Source organism: Neovison vison, chromosome 7 (genome assembly GCF_020171115.1).
Source record: "Neovison vison isolate M4711 chromosome 7, ASM_NN_V1, whole genome shotgun sequence".
Taxonomy (NCBI): Eukaryota; Metazoa; Chordata; class Mammalia; order Carnivora; family Mustelidae; genus Neogale; species Neogale vison.
Window position 1 is genome coordinate 43,588,704 of NC_058097.1, and position 24,964 is coordinate 43,613,667.

Consider the following 24,964-nt stretch of genomic DNA (forward strand, 5'->3'; position numbering starts at 1 on the left):
AACATTTTATAACTGGATCATACTAATAACTCTAATTGAACTCCAAAAGACAAGATTCTGTCTCACTTTTCTATGTTTTGTAACTTTTTCTTGAACTGTGGAAAATCCTATTTCCCACAACATGAGTATATTTATTCAAGTCTTCCTTTCTAAAACCAGAGAATAGTTTCAAAATTAGTATACTAGCACAACTACTGACAGAAAAACCTACCTGAAATCATATTCAACAATTATTACAGTTTTCTTTTCCTTTCCTTTTCATTTTTCCCTTAGACTATGTTACACCAAGGATTTCTAGTCAGATTACAGTTCAAAAAGTGGCTAGATTAATTCTTTTTTTGTGCATTTTCAACTTAATATACCATTTATCTTAACTGTTAAGTTTAGATTATTTTTAGTTTATAATTGGAATATATAAAGCACTTATATGCTTTAAAAGTCAATATAAAGATATACTTAGAGGGGCACCTGTTTGGCTCGGTGGTTAAAGCCTCTGCCTTCAGCTCAGGTCATGATCCCAGGGTCCTGGGATCGAGCCCCACATCGGGCTCTCTGCTCAACAGGGAGCCTGCTTCCTCCTCTCTCTCTGCCTGCTTCTCTGTCTACTTGTGATCTCTGACTGTCAAATAAATAAATAAAATCTTTTATATATATATTTTAAAGTTAGGTTTGCAATCCTATCTGCTTCATTCATTTCCACTCTCTCTCTAGGTAACTTTTTGGAAAGAGGGGGTTTGGGGTAGTCTGATTAATCCTTTCAGCCTTTATTTTTTCAGAAATAGAACATGTTTATATTTATATTCCCAATTCTCCTTCCCTCTTTTACATGAAATATTACAAAAGTGGGGGGAAGGGCAGAGGGAGAGAGAAAGTCTTAAGCAGGCTCCAATCAACTTGGAGCCTGAGGCCAGCTCCATTTCATGATCCTGAGATCATGACCTAAGCTAAAATCAAGAGTTGGACACTCAACTGTCTGACCCACCCAGGCACCCTGTCCTGGTTTTCTTTTAAAATGTCTATACTGCCTAGAGCAATCTATACTTTTAATGCCATTCCGATCAAAATTCCACTGGCATTCTTCAAAGAGCTGGAGCAAATAATCCTAAAATTTGTATGGAATCAGAAGAGACCCCGAATCGCTAAGGAAATGTTGAAAAACAAAAATAAAGCTGGCGGCATCACCTTACCTGATTTCAAGCTTTATTACAAAGCTGTGATCACCAAGACAGCATGGTACTGGCATAAAAACAGACACATAGACCAGTGGAACAAAGTAGAGAGCCCAGATATGGACCCTCAACTCTATGGTCAATTACTCTTCGACAGAACAGGAAAAAATATACAGTGGAAAAAAGACAGTCTCTTCAATAAATGGTGCTGGGAAAACTGGACAGCTATATGTAGAAGAATGAAACTCGACCATTCTCTTACACCGTACACAAAGATCAACTCAAAATGGATAAAAGACCTCAACGTGAGACAGGAATCCATCAGAATCTTAGAGGAGAACATAGGCAGTAATTCTTTGATATCAGCCACAGCAACTTCTTTCAAGATACGTCTCCAAAGGCAAAGGAAACAAAAGCGAAAATAAACTTCTGGGACTTCATCAAAATCAAAAGCTTCTGCACAGCAAAGGAAACAGTTAAAAAAACAAAGAGGCAACCCACGGAATGGGAGAAGATATTTGCAAATGACAGTACAGACAAAAGGTTGATATCCAGGATCTATAATGAACTCCTCAAACTCAACCCACATGAAACAGACAAACACATCAAAAAATGGGCAGAAGATATGAACAGACACTTCTCCAATCAAGACATACAAATGGCTATCAGACACATGAAAAAATGCTCATCATCATTAGCCCTCAGGGAGATTCAAATTAAAACCACATTGAGATATCACCTTACACCAGTTAGAATGGCCAAAATTAACAAAACAGGAAACAACATGTGTTGGAGAGGATGTGGAGAAAGGGGAACCCTCTTACACTGTTGGTGGGAATGCAAGTTGGTGCAGCCTCTTTGGAGAACAGTGTGGAGATTCCTCAAGAAATTAAAAATAGAGCTTCCCTATGACCCTGCAATTGCACTCCTGGGTATTTACCCCAAAGATACAGATGTCGTGAAAAGAAGGGCCATCTGTACCCCAATGTTTATAGCAGCAATGGCCACAGTCGCCAAACTATGGAAAGAACCAAGATGCCCTTCAACGGATGAATGGATAAGGAAGATGTGGTCCATATACACTATGGAGTATTATGCCTCCATCAGAAAGGATGAATACCCAACTTTTGTAGCAACATGGACAGGACTGGAAGAGATTATGCTGAGTGAAATAAGTCAAGCAGAGAGAGTCAATTATCATATGGTTTCACTTATTTGTGGAGCATAACAAATGGCATGGAGGACAAGGGGCGTTAGAGAGGAGTAGGGAATTTGGGTAAATTGGAAGGGGAGGTGAACGATGAGAGACTATGGACTCTGAAAAACAGTCTGAGGGGTTTGAAGTGGCGGGGGGGGTGGGAGGTTGGGGTACCAGGTGGTGGGTATTATAGAGGGCACGGCTTGCATGGAGCACTGGGTGTGGTGAAAAAACAATGAATACTGTTTTTCTGAAAATAAATAAATTGGAAAAAAAATGCTAATATAAAAAAATAATTATGAACAGGTTGTTTTGGAAATCATTCCAAACAGATACATTGGCAAAAAATTTTTAAATGTATAAAATTGACTTATCTTTCTTGGTATTATATATTGATTTTTGCCATAACTAATTATGGCAAATATAACTAATTAGTAGAGTTTCCATGCAGACAGTCATAAAATTTGTAAATATTTTCAGTTGTGCTTCTTGCTTTCCTGTGCTTGTAACGTAATTCTCCTGTCTAGTCTTATCACTGTGGCTATACCTTTCAGGAAGTGTTTGATAGAAACAGCACTACTATGTGGTATTCATCTTTTTTCATGGTTTTTATAGGCATAACTTTTTTTCTTCTATAAATTAAAAAAATTTGGAATCATTTTATATATTCAAAAAAGTTGTAAAAATAATATATAGAGTTCCTATATTCCTCACCTAATACCAATTTCCCCTACATTTTTGTGGTATATTTGAATTTACCCATCCCCATTGTTTTCATTCCTTCCAATATAGTATACCTTTCATAAACTTCATGATTTATTCTTTCTTTGTTTTGTTTAAGGTGAGCACCTATATCTTCATATATCTTCTTATATAAATGGTAGCAGCATATACTATACAGTTTACTCCACCTTGTTCTTCTACATTAAAAATTATGAAGATTGGGGCACCTGGGTGGCTCAGTGGGTTAAAGCCTCTGCCTTCGTCTCAGGTCATGATCTCAGGGTCCTGGGATCGAGCCCAGCATGGAGCCCCGCATCGGGCTCTCTGCTCAGCAGGGAGCCTGCTTCCCTTCCTCTCTCTCTGCCTGACTCTCTGCCAACTTGTGATCTCTGTCTGTCAAATGAATAAATAAAGTCTTTTTTAAAAAAAAGAGAAAAGAAAAAATCATGATGTACATTCAATAGGAATATACAGATACTTCTCATTTCTTTATACAGTTACTTAGAACTCTACTGTGTGCATGTACTATACTGAGTTCAGGTAGTATTAAGTTGGTGGATATTTGGAGTCATTATAGTCGTTTGCTCTTTCAAATAGTTCTGTAGTGGATAACCTTCTGCATAAACCTCTTCAGATTCTTTCCCAAAAGTATAGGTTTGCGTTCCTAGAATTGGGATTGCTTGCTCAAGGAAAAATGCTTACCTAATTTTGCTAGAAACTGGCAAATAGGCCTGTATGGTAGTTGTACCATTTTTATTCACTACCCTGAATGTATGAGAGAGGTTACTTATCTAAATAGTCTTCTAAAAGTCTAAATTATCAGACTTTTGGGTTTTTGCCAAAGTATACTTTGAATTTATTTCAAAATTTAAGAATCATTGACTTCGGGGCGCCTGGGTGGCTCAGTGGGTTAAAGCCTCTGCCTTCGGCTCAGGTCATGATCCCAGGGTCCTGGGATCGAGCCCCACATTGGGCTCTCTGCTCGGCAGGGAGCCTGCTTCCCTTCCTCTCTCTCTGCCTGCCTCTCTGCCTACTTGTGATCTCTGTCTGTCAAATAAATAAATAAAATCTTAAAAAAAAAAAAAGAATCATTGACTTCATCTTTTTCTGATCCCTTCCCCCCCATGACGTCCTATTTCACTTTTCAATTTCTATACTTTATCTCTCAAATTGCACCACCATATAAGAACTATAAATTCTATTTGCATTATTAACATTAATTTCAATGTAATTCTGCCTTTTATAAGTTTTATAAGTTTCCTCCCTCCAAAAGTGAATGTTTTATATGTGCTTTCTTTCAGAATATAAATCTAGGTGTGAGAACAAGAAATTATCTCTGAAAAAGAATGACTATAAAATAGATTCATCCCAATGGGTTATAGTGGAAGGATATACAAAGCATGGACTTAAACAGGGATCTCAGGAAAGACATTTTAGCCAAGTCTCATGTACCTCTGAAGACATGTCCCCTTTCATTCAGCATACATCTCTCCCTCGACATCAAACATTTAATACCAAAGAGAAATCTTATGAATGCCAAAAATATAAAAATGCCTATGGACAGGACTCAAAACTTACTACACATCAAGAAGGTCATACTGGCAAGGAATTATATGACTGTAAGGAATATGGGAAGGCCCTTAATAGAACTTCAAAACTTAGTTCATATCATTCAGTGCATATTGGCATAAGACCCTATGAATATGAGGAATGTAGGGAGTCTTTGAATAGTGACTCAGAATTTATGCAACATCAGATACTTTTTACTACAGAGAAATCTAATGAATTTAAGGAAAGTGGGAAAGTCTTTACTAGTGCCTCACAGTTTTTTCTATGTCATAGCATTCATACAACTGAGAAACCCTTTAAGTGTAAGGAGTGTGTTAGAGAATTTAGTAATGGTACAGCCCTTATTCGTCATCAGAGGATTCATACTGGTGAAAAACCTTATGAGTGTAAAGAATGTGGAAAGACTTTTAGTACTAGTTCAATATTTAGAGTACATCAGAGGATTCACACAGGTGAGAAACCCAATGAATGTAAAGAATGTGGAAAAGCCTTTCGTCATTCTTCATACCTTACTCAACATCAAAGAATTCATACTGGTGAGAAACCTTATAAATGTAAGTATTGTGTTAGGGCATTTAGTAATGTTTCAGCCTTTATTCATCATCAGAGAATTCATACTGGTGAGAAACCGTACAAATGTAAGGAATGTGGAAGAGCCTTTAGTACTGGCTCAATACTTACAGCACATCAGAGAATTCACTCAGGTGAGAAACCCTACTTATGTAAAGAATGTGGGAAGGCCTTTTGTCAGTCTTCAGACCTTACTCAACATCAGAGAATTCATACTGGTGAGAAACCCTATGAGTGTAAGGAATGTGGAAGTGCCTTTCGTCGTTCATCAGAACTTTCTCGACACAAGTTAATTCATGCTGATGAGAAATTGTATGAATGTAAGGAATGTGGAAAGATCTTGAGTAGAGATTCAGTACTCATAAAGCATCAGAAAATTCACACTGATGAGAAAGCCTGGGAATGTAATAAATGTGGGAGAGTTTTCACTTGTGCAACATACCTGACCCGGCATCAGCGAATTCATACTGGTGATAAACCATATACTTGTAACAAATGTGGGAAAGCCTTTCTTCGTTCTTCAGACCTTATTCTGCATCAAAGAATTCATACTGGTGAGAAACCCTATGAATGTAAGGAATGTGGGAAGGCTTTTGCAAGAGGCTCAAATCTTAATTGCCACCAAAAGGTTCATAATGGTAAGAAATAGTATGAAAGAAAGCTTTGTAAGACATTTAGGCATATCTTTCAGGTAACATGAAATGAAAGAGAAACCACAGATATGTAATATAAGAAATCCTAAGAATTTATTGGTAAAATATAGAAATACAATAAATAGAGAATGCCTTATGTGTTTCACGGTTTAACTACCATAAGAATAAAATGAATATTGGAAGGCTTCTACCAAAGGCTCATTCCTTTCTAAATTTTAAAAACTTTTTATCATGATTAGAGAAAAGTGAAAGATCTTTTTGTTGCATTTTTCTATTTTAAAATACTTTAAATCCACTTTAGTTTTTATATGGCTATACGTAGTTTGGTTTATGCATAGCTAAAACACTGTTTTATCATAAGTTGTACATTAAATTTTTGAATTTATTTTGTTCTCACCAAAATTCTTTTCTTTAGTATTTTATTTATTTATTTATTTATTTATTCAGTTTCCAACATTAATTGTTTATGCACCACACCCAGTGCTCCATGCCGTTCTTAATACCCACCACCAGGTTCACCCATTCTCCCACCCTCCTCCCTTCTGAAACCTTTCAAAACCATCAGAGTCCACAGTCTCTCATGGTTCATCTACCCCTCCAATTTACCCCAATTCACTTTTCCTTTCCTTCTCCTAATGTCCTCCATGTTATTCCTTATGCTCCACAAGTAAATGAAACCATATGATAATTGACTTTCTCTGCCTGACTTATTTCAGTAAGCATAATCTCTTCCAGTCCCATCCATGTTGACACAAAAGTTGGATAGTCATCCTTTTTGATGGAGGCATAATATTCCATTGTATGTATGGACCATATCTTCTTTATCCATTCGTCTGTTGAAGAGCATCTTGGCTCTTTCCACAGTTTGGCGATTGTGGCCATTGCTGCTATGAACATTGAGGTACAGATGGCCATTCTTTTCACTACATCTGTATCTTTGGAGTAAATACCAGTAGTGCAATTGCATTGTCATAGGGTAGCTCTATTTTTAAATTTTTGAGGAATCTCCACACTGTTTTCCAAAATGGTTGCACCAACTTGCATTCCTGCCAACAGTGTAAGAGGGTTCCGCTTTCTCCACTTCCTCTCCAACACTTGTTGTTTCCTGTCTTGTTAATTTTGGCCATTCTAACTGGTGTAAGGTGGCATCTCGATGTGGTTTTTTATTTAAATTTCCCCCATGGTGAATGATGATGAACATTTTTTCATGTGTCTGATAGCCATTTGTATGTCTTCTTTGTAGAAGTGTCTGTTCATGTCTTCTGCCCAATTTTTGTCATGATTATCTGGTTTTGGGGTGTGAATTTGGATATTTGATATCTTGGATATCACCAAAATTCTTAACACAGCACAACTTACTCAGTAACTATTTCATGATGCTATTTGTGCACAGTTTTGTGACATTTTATTATATTTTTAGCGTTATAAACTTGGACTTAATCTTTTTATATCCCAACATCCAATTTGGAAACTCTTCAATTGATCTTTTTATAATAAACTTTTACCTGCACATCTTTGCATCTGTACCATTTCATTTAAAATATTGTTATTTTAAGTGGTTCCAGACTGGCTCAATCAGAGGAGCATGCAGCTCTTAATCTCAGGGTTGTGAGTTTGAGCCCCATGTTGAGTGAAGAGATTACTTAAAAATAAAATCTTTTAAAAAACAAAATATCATTACTTTAAGACATATATTTAATATTGATAAAGTGATAGAATGATTTCTCTGTATAAATTAATATTTTTATTTCATAAATATGATATTTTATTATAATAATTTTCTCTAAATTTGTAAATTCTACAAAAATCCAATAGAGTTGACTTTCATCCCCTGAAGGGGCTATAACTATTGTCAAATTGTTGGAACAAATCCTTTTATAAATTTATTAAAGTGTAATCACATTATTCAAATTGCCTCATAAATTGCCTTTTAATGACAAGATATGTCATATAGGACATTCCATGTGATTAAGTATATTAATAGTGTTAATATATATGATTGTACCATCATTTTTACCAAGCATTTATGGTCAAATACTATAACTGACTCCACTTTTGGTGTTTGGCACACTGTATTTGTTTGTCTTTTTTTCATTGTTTTTGAAATAATCCATACATACCTTTTACCATGTACACATTTTAAACATGACAGATTAAACTGGCTTCCCTTTTTTTTGTTTGTTTGTGGTTTTTTTCCAATTTATTTATTTTCAGAAAAACATTATTCATTATTTTTTCACCACACCCAGTGCTCCATGCAAGCCGTGCCCTCTATAATACCCACCACCTGGTACCCCAACCTCCCACCCCCCCGCCACTTCAAACCCCTCAGATTGTTTTTCAGAGTCCATAGTCTCTCATGGTTCACCTCCCCTTCCAATTTACCCAAATTCCCTACTCCTCTCTAACGCCCCTTGTCCTCCATGCCATTTGTTATGCTCCACAAATAAGTGAAACCATATGATAATTGACTCTCTCTGCTTGACTTATTTCACTCAGCATAATCTCTTCCAGTCCCGTCCATGTTGCTACAAAAGTTGGGTATTCATCCTTTCTGATGGAGGCATAATACTCCATAGTGTATATGGACCACATCTTCCTTATCCATTCATCCGTTGAAGGGCATCTTGGTTCTTTCCATAGTTTGGTGACTGTGGCCATTGCTGCTATAAACATTGGGGTACAGATGGCCCTTCTTTTCACTACATCTGTATCTTTGGGGTAAATATCCAGTAGTGCAATGGCAGGGTCATAGGGAAGCTCTATTTTTAATTTCTTGATACAAATATTCTTTTAAAATAGAAGATCCCAAAGGAAAAAAAAAGTGCTTTTATGGTAGTCACAAAAAATGAGCTATGAAGAAAAAAAAATGAGCTATGAAGAAAAAAATTAAACAGAAATGTCCATAGTCATTATGTGAAATAAATAAAAATTTTCCAAAGCAATCAAAAAATGAAAAAATAAAAGGATATAACATCTGGAATTGCAGTACTGACATCATTAAGAAAAATCATAATTCCTTAGGTTGTAAATGTGATGTAATCTCAATTAAAAATACCCAGGAATTTTTTTAGACATATGAAATAATTCTAATGGAAAAATAAAGAAATCAGAATAACCAGTACAATTCTGAAGAAGGAGGAGAAGAATTGGATAATTGGGACCATCAGATATTAAGATGTATTATAACTCCATAATAATTAGGAGTGTAGCTCTAGCAAAAATATAATAGAACACTAGAAGTACTTCAAAATCCAGCTATAGATCCAAGCACGTAGGAAAGATACTATATGATAATGAAGGCATTTTGGATCATTTAATACCCTTTGAATCTTGAGGAGTTAGATGTATTATATGTATATGTTATGTATAGGTTTTACAACAAATGTTTTTAGTAGCCATATGACAAAGATAGGACAAATTTGTATCCATATTCAAACAATCTGAGAGTTCCGTAGTTTACTTAAAAATAAAAAGAGAAGGTATACTTTTAAACTGATAAGACTGTTGACTACAACCTTAAGGAAATAACATCAGGAATGGGAAAAAGTGACATCAAGTGGCCTCTGATATGATACATTGGGAAGGGTACAATGTCACCCATGGAGTATTCTTATCAAAAATATTTAGCCTGAAGTTCAACAAGGGGAAATAATTTTCTTAAATGTGTAGAAGAACATTCTGGGGGAGAAAAGCAGTCTGGATACCAAAAATATGAAGTTTTGAGGTACAAGAGAGGTGTGAACTGTTCTAGATCTAAGCAGACTAATGAGATATGCCAACTAAATGCAATGCATGACTTTTGTATGTTGGATTTTAAAAGAAACTTTAAAATCATTGTTGGGGGGCACCTGACTGACCCAGTTGAAATAGCATGTGACTCTTGATCTTGGGGTTGTGAGTTCCAGCCCCACACTGGGTGTAGTGATCACTTAAAATAAATAAAACTTAAAAGAACTGTTGAGATAATTGGGAGAAATTTGAATATGTACCATATATTAGATTATAATATTGTGTGATCAACTGCTAAATCTCCAAAGTATATTTAATGTGGTTGTATTAGACAATATTCCAATTTATAGGACATGTGTAAAATATGGACATGTCTGTAAAACATAGATTATACAATTAATGGCATTATCTAATTGGTTAGCCACATGGGAAAGAGAGAAAAAAAAATTGGATCCCTAATGTGCAGCTCCAAACAAACTAAAATGCAGATGGATCAAAGATGTAGATTAACAATTGAAACCAAGGGGTGCCTGAGTAGCTCGGTGGGTTGAGCTTCTAGCCTTTGGCTCAGGTCATGATCTCAGGGTCCTGGGATTGAGCCCTGCATCGGGCTCTTTGCTCGGCAAGGGGCCTGTTTCCCTCTCTCTCTCTGCCTGCTGCTCTGCCTGCTTGTGATCTCTCTCTCTCTCTGTCAAATAAATAAATAAAATATTTAAAAAAAGAATTGAAACAAAAAAATCCTAGATAAAACCATGGAAGAAAATAATAATGTGAAATTAACTTAAAATCATGAAGACATTGTAGTAAAATCCATTTGTCTACTTTGGCATGGCAAGATATTTGAAACACTATTGAAAAAATATAAATCCCAAGCTGAGAGAATTATTAAACAGGAAACTGTCTACATGTACCCCTGGGGCTAATAATACATTATATGTTAATATAAAAAAGGAAAACTGTCTATATTACTTAATAACAAAAATAGGTACTACAAATCATTAAGAGAAAGTATAACCAATGATCTAACAGAAAACAGGTGAATATGAAAAAAATATAGAAGAAAAGCTGCAAAGGAATTTTTATTCCTTTGGAAAGATTTTCATCTCCTTTCCCAATAAGATATATATAATTTAGAGATGTAGTTTTCACTTATCGGACTGAAAAAATAATATTTTAGCCACAGGCTGGATAAACAGGGATCTACACATGTTGCTGTTGGACAGTTAAATTGCTATAACTTAATGGGGGCAGTAGCAAATACCTATCAAAAAAAGTGCAGGTACACATTTCTCCAAAATTTTTGCAACAGATGCCTGGAAACATATCCACAAGAAACAAGAATATAATTTATGGCACTAGCGTAGTAGCAAAAGGGGAGTAGGGTCAATTATCAATAATAAATTGGTTAAACAAATTATCATACATCTTTTCAATGGACAAGATATAGTAAATTAAAAGAACAAGGTGTGTATATATTAATATGAAGTTACAAATATTTTAGGTGTGCATAATGAGTTAATATTTTTGTTAAAAGTCTACCATATTTATCTACCATATTTATCAGACACAAACATATAAACAAGCAACCGCACACCTGTTGTCGTGGTTGGAGGGTGGTGAATGCACTGGTTGCTTGGAGAATATTGGGTGTCCAGGAGACAAGTTTGCAAGGTGTTCAGTTTTCACCTTATGTAATTTATCTTTTATTTAGCATATGCAAAAATTAGTCAACCATGGACAAAAATTTTAAATCATTAAAAAAATTCAACCTTGGCGGGGCACCGGGGTGGCTCAGTGGGTTAAACCTCTGCCTTCAGCTCCGGTCATGATCCCAGGGTCCTGGGATCGAGCCCCCCACATCAGGCTCTCTGCTCTGCAGGGAGCCTGCTTCCTCCTCTCTCTGCCTGCCTCTCAGCCTACTTGTGATCTCTATCTGTCAAATAAATAAATAAAATCTTTTAAAAAAATCAATCTTGGGTTGTGATCCGTTTCTACTCTCTGGCTATCACTAAACTTTTTTGACCCTGGTTTCTAAAGTCTGTATGTAGAACAGAGTAATGTTTCCCCAGATGGGATCGAGTGAGCCAAGGGCATTGGCAGCCTTCTGCTCCTCAGGCAGTGGTCACTAAATAACATTAACTTCTGATTAGCAACAGTATTCTGGAGAACACTGACCCATCTCACAGCGCTGGGTTCACCAAGGAGGGCAGTTGGCCCTAGGCACAGGCATTTAGAGCCAACGTGGTGCTGTCAAGGGTAGAATGCGCTCAAAGGATTCTGGAGATTGTAGTTCAGGTCTCGCAAACGCCTCCAAGTCGCACAGGCGCGGATGCAATTTGTTAAAGAGTTTTATCTTTGGTCTTGGTACTTTTGCTTGTTGCGTCCGCTGAGCTCCAATCCCTTCTTCGCACTGCCGGACTTCTTGGGGCTGAAAGGCTCACTGGTTGAATGGGCACAAGCATAACCTTGCGATTGGAGGCCGTATATCCGGTCAGCTTGTGCATTCGTTGCCGCGGAGTTACCAGCGAGCTGCGCCTTTAACATGGGGAGGTTGATTATGTGTAGGGGCGACTGGGACTGACCAGCTGTGCTTCCGGGAGCCACCTCCTTCTTGAGGACAGAGGTGGCCTCGGTTCTTTGATATGGGACCTGAATTGGGGCGCGTCTCCAGCTCAGGATCTTGATTGCGGCAGGTTTTTCTGCTCTAGGTCTAGTCTTCAGGAGTCCCTGCTCCCCAGCTGTACCAGGGACAGAGAAATGCTCAGAAGCAAGGTGATGCCGGGTAGGGGGCATTCGCGTCGGCATCTCCAGACACGGCCAGCTGCCCAGAGGCCATTCTGCTGCAGCTGGAACCTTGGTCTCGGGCGGAATTTGTCCATTCTCTGTCCCATCCCTGTCAGTGTATCTGTGTGAAGTGGAGAGAATGGACAACGGGGAAGCAGAGTATAGGACTATCCTTTGAACCGGGTTGTTCTGGGAATCGAGGCCCACGTTGCTCTGCTAGCCCTGCAGGGCCAGGACTCTGCCCTTTTCCAGAAGGGGAGCCCCGAGGACGACTGCACGTGGTGCAAGACTGAAAGCCAAGATCCTGGTGAGGTGATGCTTCCTTTCTGTTTCCTGAAACACAGTGAGCCTTTGCCTTCTTTATCCTGCTCTTTTCTGGATAGGAGCATCTATTTCAGGACCTCCTTACCATTTCCTTCCATCCCATCTACTCAGCCGTGTTGCCTAGAAGCCCCCTCCGAATGGCAACAAGTGTTCACGACTTTTTTTTTTTTCCTATAAGTCGTTGTTTTTCACGTGGGGTAAGGAATGTTGATAGAGCAGAAGTGCACAGGGAGGAAAAGGTGGATATTCTTTGCTAAATGAATCTATTTTACCTGGACTATGAGGTCGAGTAGAGCACTTGAGTGGGAAGTGCTCTTCCCATCTGGAAGATTATGATCATCTCCCCAGACTGTCTAGTAAAAAAAAATGGGATTTGGGTTGGTGTTGTTCAGCGTTCATAGGACCTCAGCCTCTTTGTGACTCTTTCAACAGATTTTGGGAACTCAGAAACCAGGAACGTTTGTTACAGTTTAGTGATGCCTAGTTACAGGTTGAATTATACCAGAGCCCAAGTTGTTTGAGAACCTTGTTAGAGCCCAGTCAGAGAGAGGTCTTATTAGTGCCAAATACCAAAATGAGAAGAAAGATTAAGTCAATTAACTGCCCTCAATATTTATACTGGTATTTCCAACTATTCTCATTTTACTGTTTGTGGAGGAATCAAGTGTAGCAGTCATTATTCCTTGGCTTCCTTGTGTGTTGGAGTGGCAAATTCGCTTTTCCCCACATTTTTTCTCTCACCAGGATTATAATATGATTTTTTTTAAAGATTTTATTTATTTATTTTATAATATGATTTTTACTTAATTCTATAGTATATGTATGTAGTTATTACTGTGTAAGTATTAGAGCTGAGCCAAGTAGTATACTAAGCAGACATATTAGTTCTAGAATGATGTTTGTATGTTTGTTTTCCTGGAACTAGTTATCTTTTAAAGTTATTTGCTCAGTTTTTCACATTTGTGTGCTAACCCATCAGAATGTGTAAAACTTAGTGTCACTTGGCTATCAGTAATATTATCCATTATGTCACATTCATCAGTATTTTAGTTCTTCAGTACTTTCTTCTGGTTTCCTTTGTTTTACTGTTCCTGACTCCAGTGGTTGTGCTGCAGACTTGCTACATAGCTGTCATCCTGGTACTTTCCTTTCACAGTAGCACTGAATCTTCTGTTCTCTCTCTCCTGTGACTCTTACTTCCCATCATCCGGATGCCCAATATACCTCTTTGATGGTTTACTCTATGGTTTTTATGGAGCACAACCTGTTACTCTAAAGCAAAGATGCATAGGAACAGGTGGGGAATATTTGGAGCCTTTTCTTGTCTGAACTTTAAATTGGTTCTCAATCAGGAACAATTTTGCTCCTACCTGCACCCCCTCCAGGGATATTTGGCAATGACTACAGATATTTTTGGTTGTCAAAGCTGGGATGAGAGTGCTACCAGCATCTAGTGGAGGTCAGGGTTGTTGCTAAACTGCCAACAAACAGTGCATAGGACAGCACCCCCCACCCCCCAGAGAAAGAATTATCCAGCCCTAAATGTCAACAAGGCTAAGTTTGGGAAACTCTGCTCTAAATATGTCTTTATATCATTTTCTAGAGTTTAACAGTGATATTTAGAAGTTCATTGCATTTTTGATTCCTGATACTTTATGTACAACCTGTTTTTGTCTTAATTTTTTATTTTTTTTATTTTTTTAAAGCTTCAATCTTTGTCTTAATTTTTTAAAGGATTGTCTATTTCTTTTATTATCAAATTTTATTCTAAATACTTTTGTGAGGTGATCCTTTTTTCTTTGTTAGGGCTAAATGGGTCAACAGTGAGCAGAGGGAATTACCCTCTACTGACAATTATATACCAAGCGTTATTAGACTAAATGATGGCTTATACTATTTCACATGATAGAGAAATTTTACTTGGCTGGTCTTTGTACATCCCAAACCTGGTTGGATACTGGAAATATCCTACTGAGAATGGTTGGTTTGATATATCTTCAGGAATTGGAAACTTTGAGAACATAAATTAAATCATACTGACATCCAGTATGTCAGTAAATAGACCCAGCCTGTTTGTTCTATTTATCCTTTCCTATAAACACTCTTATCAACTGTATGTTCACCTTTATCTTTTCTCCTCCCATGTGAAATCCTTTGTTTTTATTATAACATTAATACACAGATTTATTTATTCAGGGACTGATGTTCAAAGATTTGTCCATGGACTTTACTCAGGAGGAATGGGAATGTCTGGATTCTGATCAGAGAGATTTGTACAGAAATGTGATTTTGGAAAATTATAACAACCTGATCTCAGTCGGTAAACATGCCTGTCTCTAAAAATTCAGTCTTCCCTCTGGAATATTTGCTTTTCCCATTGTGCATTTCTCAGCTCCTTTCAACTAGCCTATATATTCCATTTCCATGTTCCCAAAGAGAAAGCTTGAGCTCTGTAGAGTTGAAAATGTGCAGCTATGCAGGGGCTGAGGCTCCATCTTCTCTAAATAATGACCTTTCCTCTTTGATTTTGAATTCTGGGCCTCTCATAGTAAAACAGTTTACCATTTCTCTTGGAAGTAGGACTCTGCATTCCTAAGCCAGGTATGGTATCTTTACAGGAGCAAGGAAAAGAGGCCTGATTGGCTGAGAGCTGACAAGGACCTTGCTTCCAGGTGAGTGTGTGATGATCAGGCAAGGAGAGAATATTGAAGGATGTAACCCAGCTGCTTATAAAAGAAGGAACTCTGTGAGATGTTTTCTGGGACATTTCTATCAACAGTCAAAACCTGTAAAGAAAAGTAAGACCTCTGTGCCAAATTGTTTAAATGTCCCCACCTTTACCTCTACCTCCCACTTCCATACTTCTCTTTCATGCTTCCTTCCCATTTCAAAGTGGGAAGTATAACCCTTGTGCCTGTTCAGTGACCAGGTTCTACCTTTATTTTGTATACAATTCTTACACAGTTGCCCCTCTTCTTTTGCATTTAGATTTTGTGTCATTTTTCTCTTTAAAATTTTGAGACTTCTCTTCCCTGAACCAGTTTCCTTTTTAATTCATTATTTTATATATTTATAATTTCTGCTTTCAACCCACAGTTACTGATTTTATAATTTGTATGAGGTACATTATTAAGTGATGGAAAGATTTTAAACTATTATGTTTATGGACTAAGAAAACCTATGAACATGCCCGTAAATAATTTTTTTAAAGTAGAATCAACTACAAGGGGAGTTAAATAGGGCAGTCAGAAGAAAGATGTAAAGATGGGAAAGTCAAAAGCTCCTCTCTCTTAGATCATTTGGGCTGCTATAACAAAGTACCAGAGAATTGGTGGCTAGACACAAATTTATTTCTCACAGTTCCAGAGATTGGGAAGTTCAGGATCAAGGTTCCTACAGATCGAGTGTCTGATGCAACTCCACTGGCCCATAGTTGATCATCTCGCTGTATCCTCACAGGGCAGAAAGGAGATCTCTCTGAGGTCTCTTTTCTAAGAGACAGCTCTGCCTGTATGACCTAATCACCCCCAAAGGCCCTACCTCCTAATACTCTCACCTGAGGGCTTAGAATTTCAATATATGAATTGGGGGGAGATATAAACATTCAGTGCATTATAGCCCCCACAGAGATGATGTAAGACCTGGAGCATTGGGAGAGACTACAGTCACCCCTGTAGAGAGTATTGGGGATAAAAGGCAAGAGCCTGAAATCCCAAGGCAGAGAACACAGGCAAGGAGAGACTGAGGTGAAGGAGAACCTACTGAGCCACCCAGGCACCCCTGATTTTTCTTATTAATTTTTAGAATACTTCCACAATTTGTTCTTTCCCTGTAGATAAAAATATTGTCAGGGGCACCTGGATGGTTCAGTCAGTTAAGCTTCTGACTCTTGATTGCGGCTCAGGTCATGATATCAGGATCGTGAGATTGAGCCTATGTCAGACTCTGTGCTGGGCATGGAGTCTGTTTGAGGATTCTCTCTCTCCTTCTCCCTCTCCCCCTCTCCCCGCTCTCTGCGTCTCTTAAACAAACAAACAACAACTAATATTGTCAGTTTTCCCCCTGCTTTCCAATGGTTAGACCTTTCTTTTTTTCTTTTCTTTCTTTCTTTCTTTGTGTGTGTGCGTGTGTGCGTGTGTGTGTGTGTGTGTGTGTGTGTGGGCGTGTCTTAATCTTACTCCAGTGCCTGTAATTTCCAGCAAATGTTAAGGAAAAGTGGGGATAGTAGGTGCATCCATCTTTTTCCTACTGATTTTTTCTAGAGCGCAATTTTAACTTTTCACATTACATGTGTTTTTGTCTTATGTATCTCTAAGTGTTTCTCATGAAAGTAAGAACAATCTGTTTTATTCATAGCTTATTGAGAGTTGATTTTTCTGATTAGATGTTCGATTTTGTCAAATTATTTCCCTGTCTTTAGAAATAATTTTTTCTTGGGATGCCTGGGTTGCTCAGTTGGTTAAGCTGCTGTATTTGGCTCGGGTCATGATCCCAGAGTCCTGGGATCGAGTCCCACATCGGGCTCCTTGCTCCGCGGGGAGCCTGTTTCTCCCTCTGCCTCTGCCTGCTACTCTGTCTGCCTGTGCTCGCTCTCTCTCTCTGACAAATAAATACATAAAATCTTAAAAAAAAGAAGTAATTTTTTCTCATTCAGTGGTTGATACAGTAAACTTTATAATAGCAACCTTGTGTTCCTAGAATAAAATTAACATGGTCATGTTGGTTCATTTTATAGGACATTGCAGGATAGAGTTTGCTAACATTTTGCAAGGTGTCCAAGTTGCCATGGTGGGGCTGTTCCCTACAACTCGACCCTCTGACCTTTCAGTATCCAGCTAAGCATTCTCAGGATTGTGGGCTACCCTGTGGGCTACTCTAATTAATTTTACAGATAAGGGCTTGGTCCAAATATGTTCTGTTGTCCTAAGCAACATAGTGACCACAACTACAACTTCCAGTCTGGAGCCAAGTCAGCTAAATATGTCCCAGCTGATATCTAGAGCAACCTGGGAGAGGCACATTACTTTCTAAGGTGAAAATGGGTTGCTACTTATTAATTGATCAATTGTAGTATGAAATATTAGAAATTGCCCATGTATTGCCTATACTGGCCAGCAGGAAGTCCAGGGAAATACAGTCGTCATTACCACTCATCTTTGTTTGGAATCACCAATAGTCTGAAAAACAAGAAAGCAGTCAGAATAGGTTAGAGAAAATCATATCAATGTCCAGAATGATAGCCTTGTTCTGTCATCTCAGGCAGAGGCTCTTACTTTCTGAAGTCAGTAGTTGTTGGAAGGTTTATCACTTGTTGGTCAACAGTTAAGTTGAGGGGCACCTGGGTGGCATCAGCCCACATGGTTCCCAAGAGGCTTACCTGTGTGGTTAACCCCAGTATCTTGTTGGGATGCTAATCTTCCATCTCTGGTTCAGATATAGACTCATCTCATGAAAGGCAGTCTATATGCTGTCTTTAACCCTTTCAGTCAGAATAATGCCATCAGTGTAATTGACCAGGACACCTCTGGTGATATTTCAGCCTTTTTTGAGGCCTAAGCCTAACCATTAGTGATAAATTATGGAGAATTTAGGATATCCTGGGACAACATGATAAAATAAAGGTAAGTGGAACCTGGGAAAGCAAATTGGCTCTAATCTTCAGTTGGCAATGGGATGCTGATAAGGCATTAGCAATGTCTACAATTGCAAAATAGACAACTTTGGTCTGCATTATGGATTCTGTGATTATTAAATCTAGAACTGCATGTGCCAGTATATTACTCTCACATAGAGAGTGGTAGTCCATGGTGAGGTCCCAAATAATACTGGCTTTTCCCCCTGATCACTGAGGGCTATTATGTGATACAGTTTCTTTAAACACTTCTGGCTCCATTAACTATTTGATCATTATAGTGACCTCTGACCTCTTCTACTCCCCTGATACCCTTCCCTGGTCTCCTGTACTGCTTCACAATAACTATATGAATATACTGGAGAGGTCTTATAGGGTCTGGGTTGTGTGTTTGTGTGACTACCATTATTCTAATTGTGGTATTTCCCTGTTGGGAACATCCCTATGATCAAGAGAATTGTTACCTGTAATTAACACATCTATTTCCAAAGTACATTCAGCAATATTAGTTACAACCACCTGAGCTGATACTGGGCCAGAGGAACCCACCTATAAAGTAATACTGTCCAACTGGAAAAATGATTTCTAAATCCAGCTCAAGTAATTTTTCTGACCATGACCAAGGACATTTCCTGGTATCACAGTAACTTATATTCCGAGGTCTGTAAGGGCTTAAGATGTTTGGCAAACTTGGTCACTGTCAAGTCCCCAACTTACCTGGACTAATGCATGTGTCCTTGGGTCCCTCTTCAGGATGGAGGCTAAAAATCTGCCTTTACCACTTTCCTATTCTTTTTTTTTAAAATTTCCTTCCCTTTCCTTTCTTCTTTGCTTTTCTCTTCTCTTCTTTTTTTTAAGAGAGAGAGTGTGTATGCCCATGCATGTGTGCAAGCACAAGGGGTCAGGGGCAGAGGGAGAAGGAGAGAGAGAGAATCTTAAGCAGGCTCCACACTCAGCACAGAGTCAAACAGAACTGCATGACCTGAGATCATGACCCGAGCTGATATCAAGAGCTGGAGGCTTAACCAAATGAGCCACCCAGGCACCCTTCCTATTTCTTCTTAAAGGGGTAAAGTTTGGAAAGAGAGGCAGTACTGAAGATGTTGGATGGACACCAATACATACAGCACACACCTCTGCAAGGGGACCTAAATCCTCTTGGACCTTCTCTTGTTTGTCCACAGTAAATGCTAAAGCTGGTTGAGTATCTTTGCCTGTTACAGAAGATATACAAATGTATACATCAGGGGAATTCAAAACAACCACCCACCCACCAGAAAGTTTAAAAAACAAAAGGCATACAATATTAAGTGTGCTAGGATGCGGAACAATTCGAACTATAAATCAGAGCTGGTGGAATTACAGTAGGGGAACCACTTCAGAAAACGGCTGGCAATATCTACTATAGCTAAACATATGTGTAACCTATGACCCAGAAATGCCCCTCCTGGAAATATATGTAACCAAGATGACACATATACACAGCAAAAGACTACAAACAAGAATGTTCATGGAGGGGGGGTGGGAGGTTGGGGTACCAGGTGGTGGGTATTATAGAGGGCACGGCTTGCATGGAGCACTGGGTGTGGTGAAAAAATAATGAATACTGTTTTTCTGAAAATAAATAAATTGGAAAAAAAAAAAAAAAGAATGTTCATGGAGCACTATTCCTAGTAGCGCCAAGCTGAAAACAAGCCAAGACCGTCAACAATGAGAATAAATAAACTTTACCAATTAATCTCACAAACAAAATTTGGCAAAAGAAGTCAGACTCAAGGGGTAAAAGTGTACATACAATATGCTAGCATTTATGTAAAGTTCAAAATCAGGCAAAACTATATTGTAAGTCAGATGGAGACCTTTACAGGTGACAGGTGGGGACTTCGGGGATGCTACACGAGTACACAACTCTGGACAATCTATGAAAATGCATCCGGCTTTATTCTAATGATTTGGGCACTTTTTTGTATGTGACATTCAAAAACTGTACTTTAAACACTCAGCTTTTTTTTTTTTTTAATCGTAAAACAGGCACAGCAACACAACCACACCCAAGATCATAAATCAAAGCAAACACACTCACACCAGCACTAAAACCTCCCTCTACGTCTCTCTCCTGCCCCACTAAGCCTGGCCGCAGTTAGAACCCAGGCATTTCTCCGCTCGTCAGACTCGGATCTCCACCTCCGCAGATCTTCCCGGCTATGCGGCGGCATCTCCCGCAGCCAGCTCCAGGCTGGGGCTGGATTCTTCGTCGCCCCGCTCCGCCCTCCGGGGCTCCTAGGCGACACTACAAGTCCCAGAAGTCCCCGGGGCGGAAATAAACGTCCGGCTGAAAGCGAGTTGGGGTGACGGGTGCGCAGCGGCGACTGCGGGGTCGCAGCGATTTGTCCTAAGGGTGGAGGAGCACCTGGTTGCAGGAGCGCGACGCCCGGTGACGATTACTCGGGTCGAACGCTCTCGGGGGTCTTTCGTGTTCTGGACTACAATTTCCAGAGGCCTCTAGGGGTAACGTCACTTCCTTCTGAGGTGGTCGGCGCTGTTACGCTACTGCACAGCGCCGCGGCGGGGGAAGCACGGCCCGTGTGTTCGCTCCGGTGAGGCGAACCGGGAGCCTGACGCCAGGGGAGCTGAAGGTGAGGCGCGTCTTAGCCCGGGCGGGGACCGAGAGCGGTCGCGTGCGGATTCCTCAGGCCTTCACACATTATTGTGTGAGTGTGTGACGTAATGTGCCTGTGGGACTGCGCGATTATGTGTGACCTCACGAAGGCGTGGTAATAATGTCTCCAGCTGTGTGAGTGCTTGTGAAAGCTGTGAGACTGACTCCTGCTTTAATTATGTCGTTGACTTTTTAGGAGTCTGGCGCCTCCCAGCTGTGTCTATCCGGGAGCCGAATGGGGTGGGGAGAGCAAGGATAGAGCAATGGTCACCCTGAGGCCAGTTGTGGTTTTGAAGGTTTCTGGAAGCTTGTAGTTGTGGGGTCTCTGTGGCTGGCTGCGTTGTTGCAGAAACCCAGATTGGTGGCTGGAAAGGCCAATACTCCAGAGTTTTGACTGGAAAGGAGTCACATTGCATTTGAGGAAGGCCGACCACTCCGGAAGAAGGCCGACTCTTGTCCAAAGCCCAGTTTCAGGTTTCTGGCCCAGAGATTTTGTTTGTTTTGCTATTTATTTTGGGTCCAGAGATTTTTAAAGGGGTTTAATCACTTAAGGGAGTGCAGTGGTCCGTGACATTTCTTTTCTTTTAAAGATTTTATTTACTTATTTGAGACACCGACCGGGCGAGAGAGAGCAAGCTCAAGCAGGGGGGAATGGCAGGCAGAGGGGAAGCAGCCCCCCCGCTGAGCAAGCAGCCTGATGGGGGCTCGATCCCAGGAATCTGGGATCCTGACCCGACCCGAAGGCAGCTGCTTAACCGACTGAGCCACCCAGGCGCACTGGTTTGTGACGTTTCTTGATCACATGCGGACTTGATGCCAGCTATAGAGTTAATCTTGGGTCCTTGGGGGCTGTGCAAGAAATTCTAGTTCCATGGTGCTCAGAATTTCGGTGGGTTGTGCAAGAAGGTCTAGTTCCTTCGTACCCAGGGGTTGCACAAATGTACTCCTTTTTTCTGAAAAGGAGGAAATAAATGTCAGTCTGGGCTCAAGAAAAGGCTTTATCCCTTTTCCTTATGCTTCTTTATCCCTTACCAGTTAATGGACTTGGCTTATACAGGTGACCAGAGACTAAGTAAGGGAAGAGCTGATGTTGGACAACTGAGTTTAATCCAAGGTAAATTGTTATTCTTTCTTTTGTCTCTGAAGTGTTTTCTGGTTTTTCGCAATATGGGAATATTTGCTTGCTTTCTTTTGAAACTCCATAACAAAGATCCTTTTAGTATTTTGGTCTTTGGGCCTGGCTATTCCAAAGAATAATAATGGAATGGACCCAAAGTCTGGCCCCAAAGAGGTTATTCCACTCCATTTTGCTCCTTCTAAGATTTTTGAATGATTTGAAGGAATGAAATATATCTCTCAGAGAGAAATTTAAAAGCTTTCCCTTTGAGTATTTTCAATTTTATTGTTTAAGAGATCATCCTCTAAGTATTTAAAAGGTTCAAAAGAGTACACAGTGAATTCTCTTTCTCAGCTGCCCACCCCCACACCTGCCCTCACAAGCTTTTCCTACTTAGAAGGCAACCAGTGTGCCTAGGTTCTTGAGTACTTTCAGGGGAATTCTGTACATCCATTAGTACATGAAGGACTTCATTTATTGCTGCACAGTATTACATAATTCCATAGTTTTAAGAATTAATCCTTATTAATGAACTTTCAGCTGGCTATGAATCTTTCGCTGTTACAAACAATGGTGGGATAAATATCCTTGAATATACGTCATTTAGCCTATCAGTGAATTTGTTGGTAAAATGAATGCTAGTTTCTCAGGTGTTTATGTGTACTTTAAATTTTAATAGTTTTTGCTGTGTTGTCTCTTGCATTATCACTTTTCTAAACAATATTTTCTGATTTTATGTTTTATATGGGGTATTTTGCTCATTGTTGAAAAATTAAAGGAAATTGTTAATATGCTTTTATAGGGTTTTTCAAGTTATGCGGTTGTTACCTGATTTTTATGTGTGGTAGAATCAATTTACTAAGCTCTGATCACCATTTTCCTTAACTCTTCATTGTAAAAAATTCAAACATGTACAAAAATAGACAAAACAGTAATGAATGTCTATGCACCACTTTGCTCAGCTTCAGTAATAACTGACTCATGACCGGTCTTGTTTAATTTGTATGTCTACCTACCTAGGATTATTTTGAAGCACATACCAGAAGCTGTATTGTTCCATCCATAAATGTGTATATAAATGATAGTCTTTTAAAAACTTAATCAAATACCATTATTCTCCCTAAAAAAATAAGTAGTATTTCCTTAATATCAGATTTACAGTTGGAGTTTAGATTTCCCCACAAGGCAAATAACTTTGTTTTTAATTTCAAGATTTCTTTGAATCTGGGTCCAAATAAGATCCATGTGATTCATGTTTTGTGATTGGTTAAGTCTTTTAATAAAGTATTTTTAAAAATCTATAGTTTCTTTTTTTTTTAATCTATAGTTTCTTATTCTTACTTATTTGAGAGAGAGAGAGTGAGAGAGAATGTGCATTTGGGTGGGAGGAGGGGCAGAGGGAGACAGAGAATCGGAAGTGGACTCCCCATGGACCAGGATCCCGGGGTGGATCCCATGACCACCGGATCGTGACCGGAGCTGGAACCAAGCATCAGATGCCCAACCAATTGAGCCACCCAGGTGCCCTCATTCTTTTTTTTTTTTTTTTTAAGATTTTCTTTATTTGACAGGGAGAGAGCACGTAAGCTGGGGGAGCAATAGAGGGAGAGAGAGAAGCAGGCTCTCTGCTGAGTGGGGAGCCTGATGTGGGGCTCCATTCCAGGACCCTGGCATCATGACCTGAGCCGAAGGCAGACACTTAACTGACTGAGCCATCCAGGTACCCCTGGGCACCCCTCATTCTTATTCTTTTTCTGTCTCTCCTTGGAACGTATTTGTTGAAGAAGCTGAGTGATTTGTCCAGTAAAGTTTCCCACAATATGTCATCATTAACATTTTTTTCTATATTTCTCTAGTTAGAGATTAGATGTAGAGGCTTGATCTGGTTCAGGTGGGTTCTCTCCATTTCCACCCCCCACCCTTTTTTGGGGCACAGTTACTACACTAATGCTAATGTATACTTCCATGAAGAGGCACATAGTGTCTGCTTGCCTCTTTTTGTGATAATTTCTATTATTATTTCATTGGATTGCTAAATAGTTATAGTCAAATTAATTATATTTTTATTCTTTAACTGGAATAATTATATATAGTGAAAATTTTCTTTATGAACTTATTGGTTACCTTGAGGTACAGATTCCTTAAGGGAGGCAGGACAGATTTTTTTTTTCTCCTAACTTACCAGTTTTTAAAATGAGGAAGTAATGAACCATAATGAAATGATGGTTTGCTAGCATTCTTTCCTGGGTACCAGTGATTTGTTATTTTTTTACTCTCATTAGAAAAGTATGGATTTTTATATACTTACATGTTTTAGTCTATTGCAGTTGTTTTATTTATGTATACTTAAATTAGTATTGTGCCGTATTTACCATTTGGAGCCTGTTCAGGTTGGCTCATAGGTTCTTTTGACTTGATCTTAGTCTTTGCTTTCTTGGTTTTCAGTAGATCTTTTCAGTCAGGAGTTGATAAAATTTCTGCAAAGGGTGATATAGTTAGTGTTTTAGGTTTATGGGACACACATTCTCAGTTGCAACTACTCAAGTTTGTTGTAGAGTGAAAGCAGCCATATATAATAATAAACAGAAGGATGCGGCTAAGTTCCAATAAAACTGTATTTCCAAAATCAGACAAGTGGCATACCAAATAGGAGCAGAGTTTAAAAGGTGAAATTCAATATCTGATTTAGTGAATACTAAAAGAAGTGATTTCATTTTGGGTGCCTGGATGGGTCAGTCAATTGACCAACTGCCTTGGGCTCAGGTCATAATCCTGGAGTCCTGGGACTGAGCCCTGTGTCAGGCTCTCAGCTCAGTGGGGAGTCTGCTTCTCCC

General features: G+C 39.1%; 1 protein-coding gene across 2 annotated transcripts in view; it reads left to right on the top strand.

The window, feature by feature from the left end:
* The window catches only part of LOC122911597 (zinc finger protein 420), a 186,268-nt gene that overhangs the window by 54,988 nt on the left and 106,316 nt on the right, over positions 1-24,964 (top strand). Inside the window, exons 5-6 of one of the 2 annotated variants that reach the window (XM_044256441.1) lie at positions 4,767-4,809; positions 4,888-5,867. In XM_044256441.1, coding sequence (XP_044112376.1) covers positions 4,767-4,809; positions 4,888-5,867 — 1,023 coding nt within the window. Of the gene's footprint in view, positions 1-4,766; positions 4,810-4,887; positions 5,868-20,715; positions 20,991-22,048; positions 22,128-24,964 lie in introns of those variants that run through there. The other variant, XM_044256434.1, reaches the window with a different exon arrangement.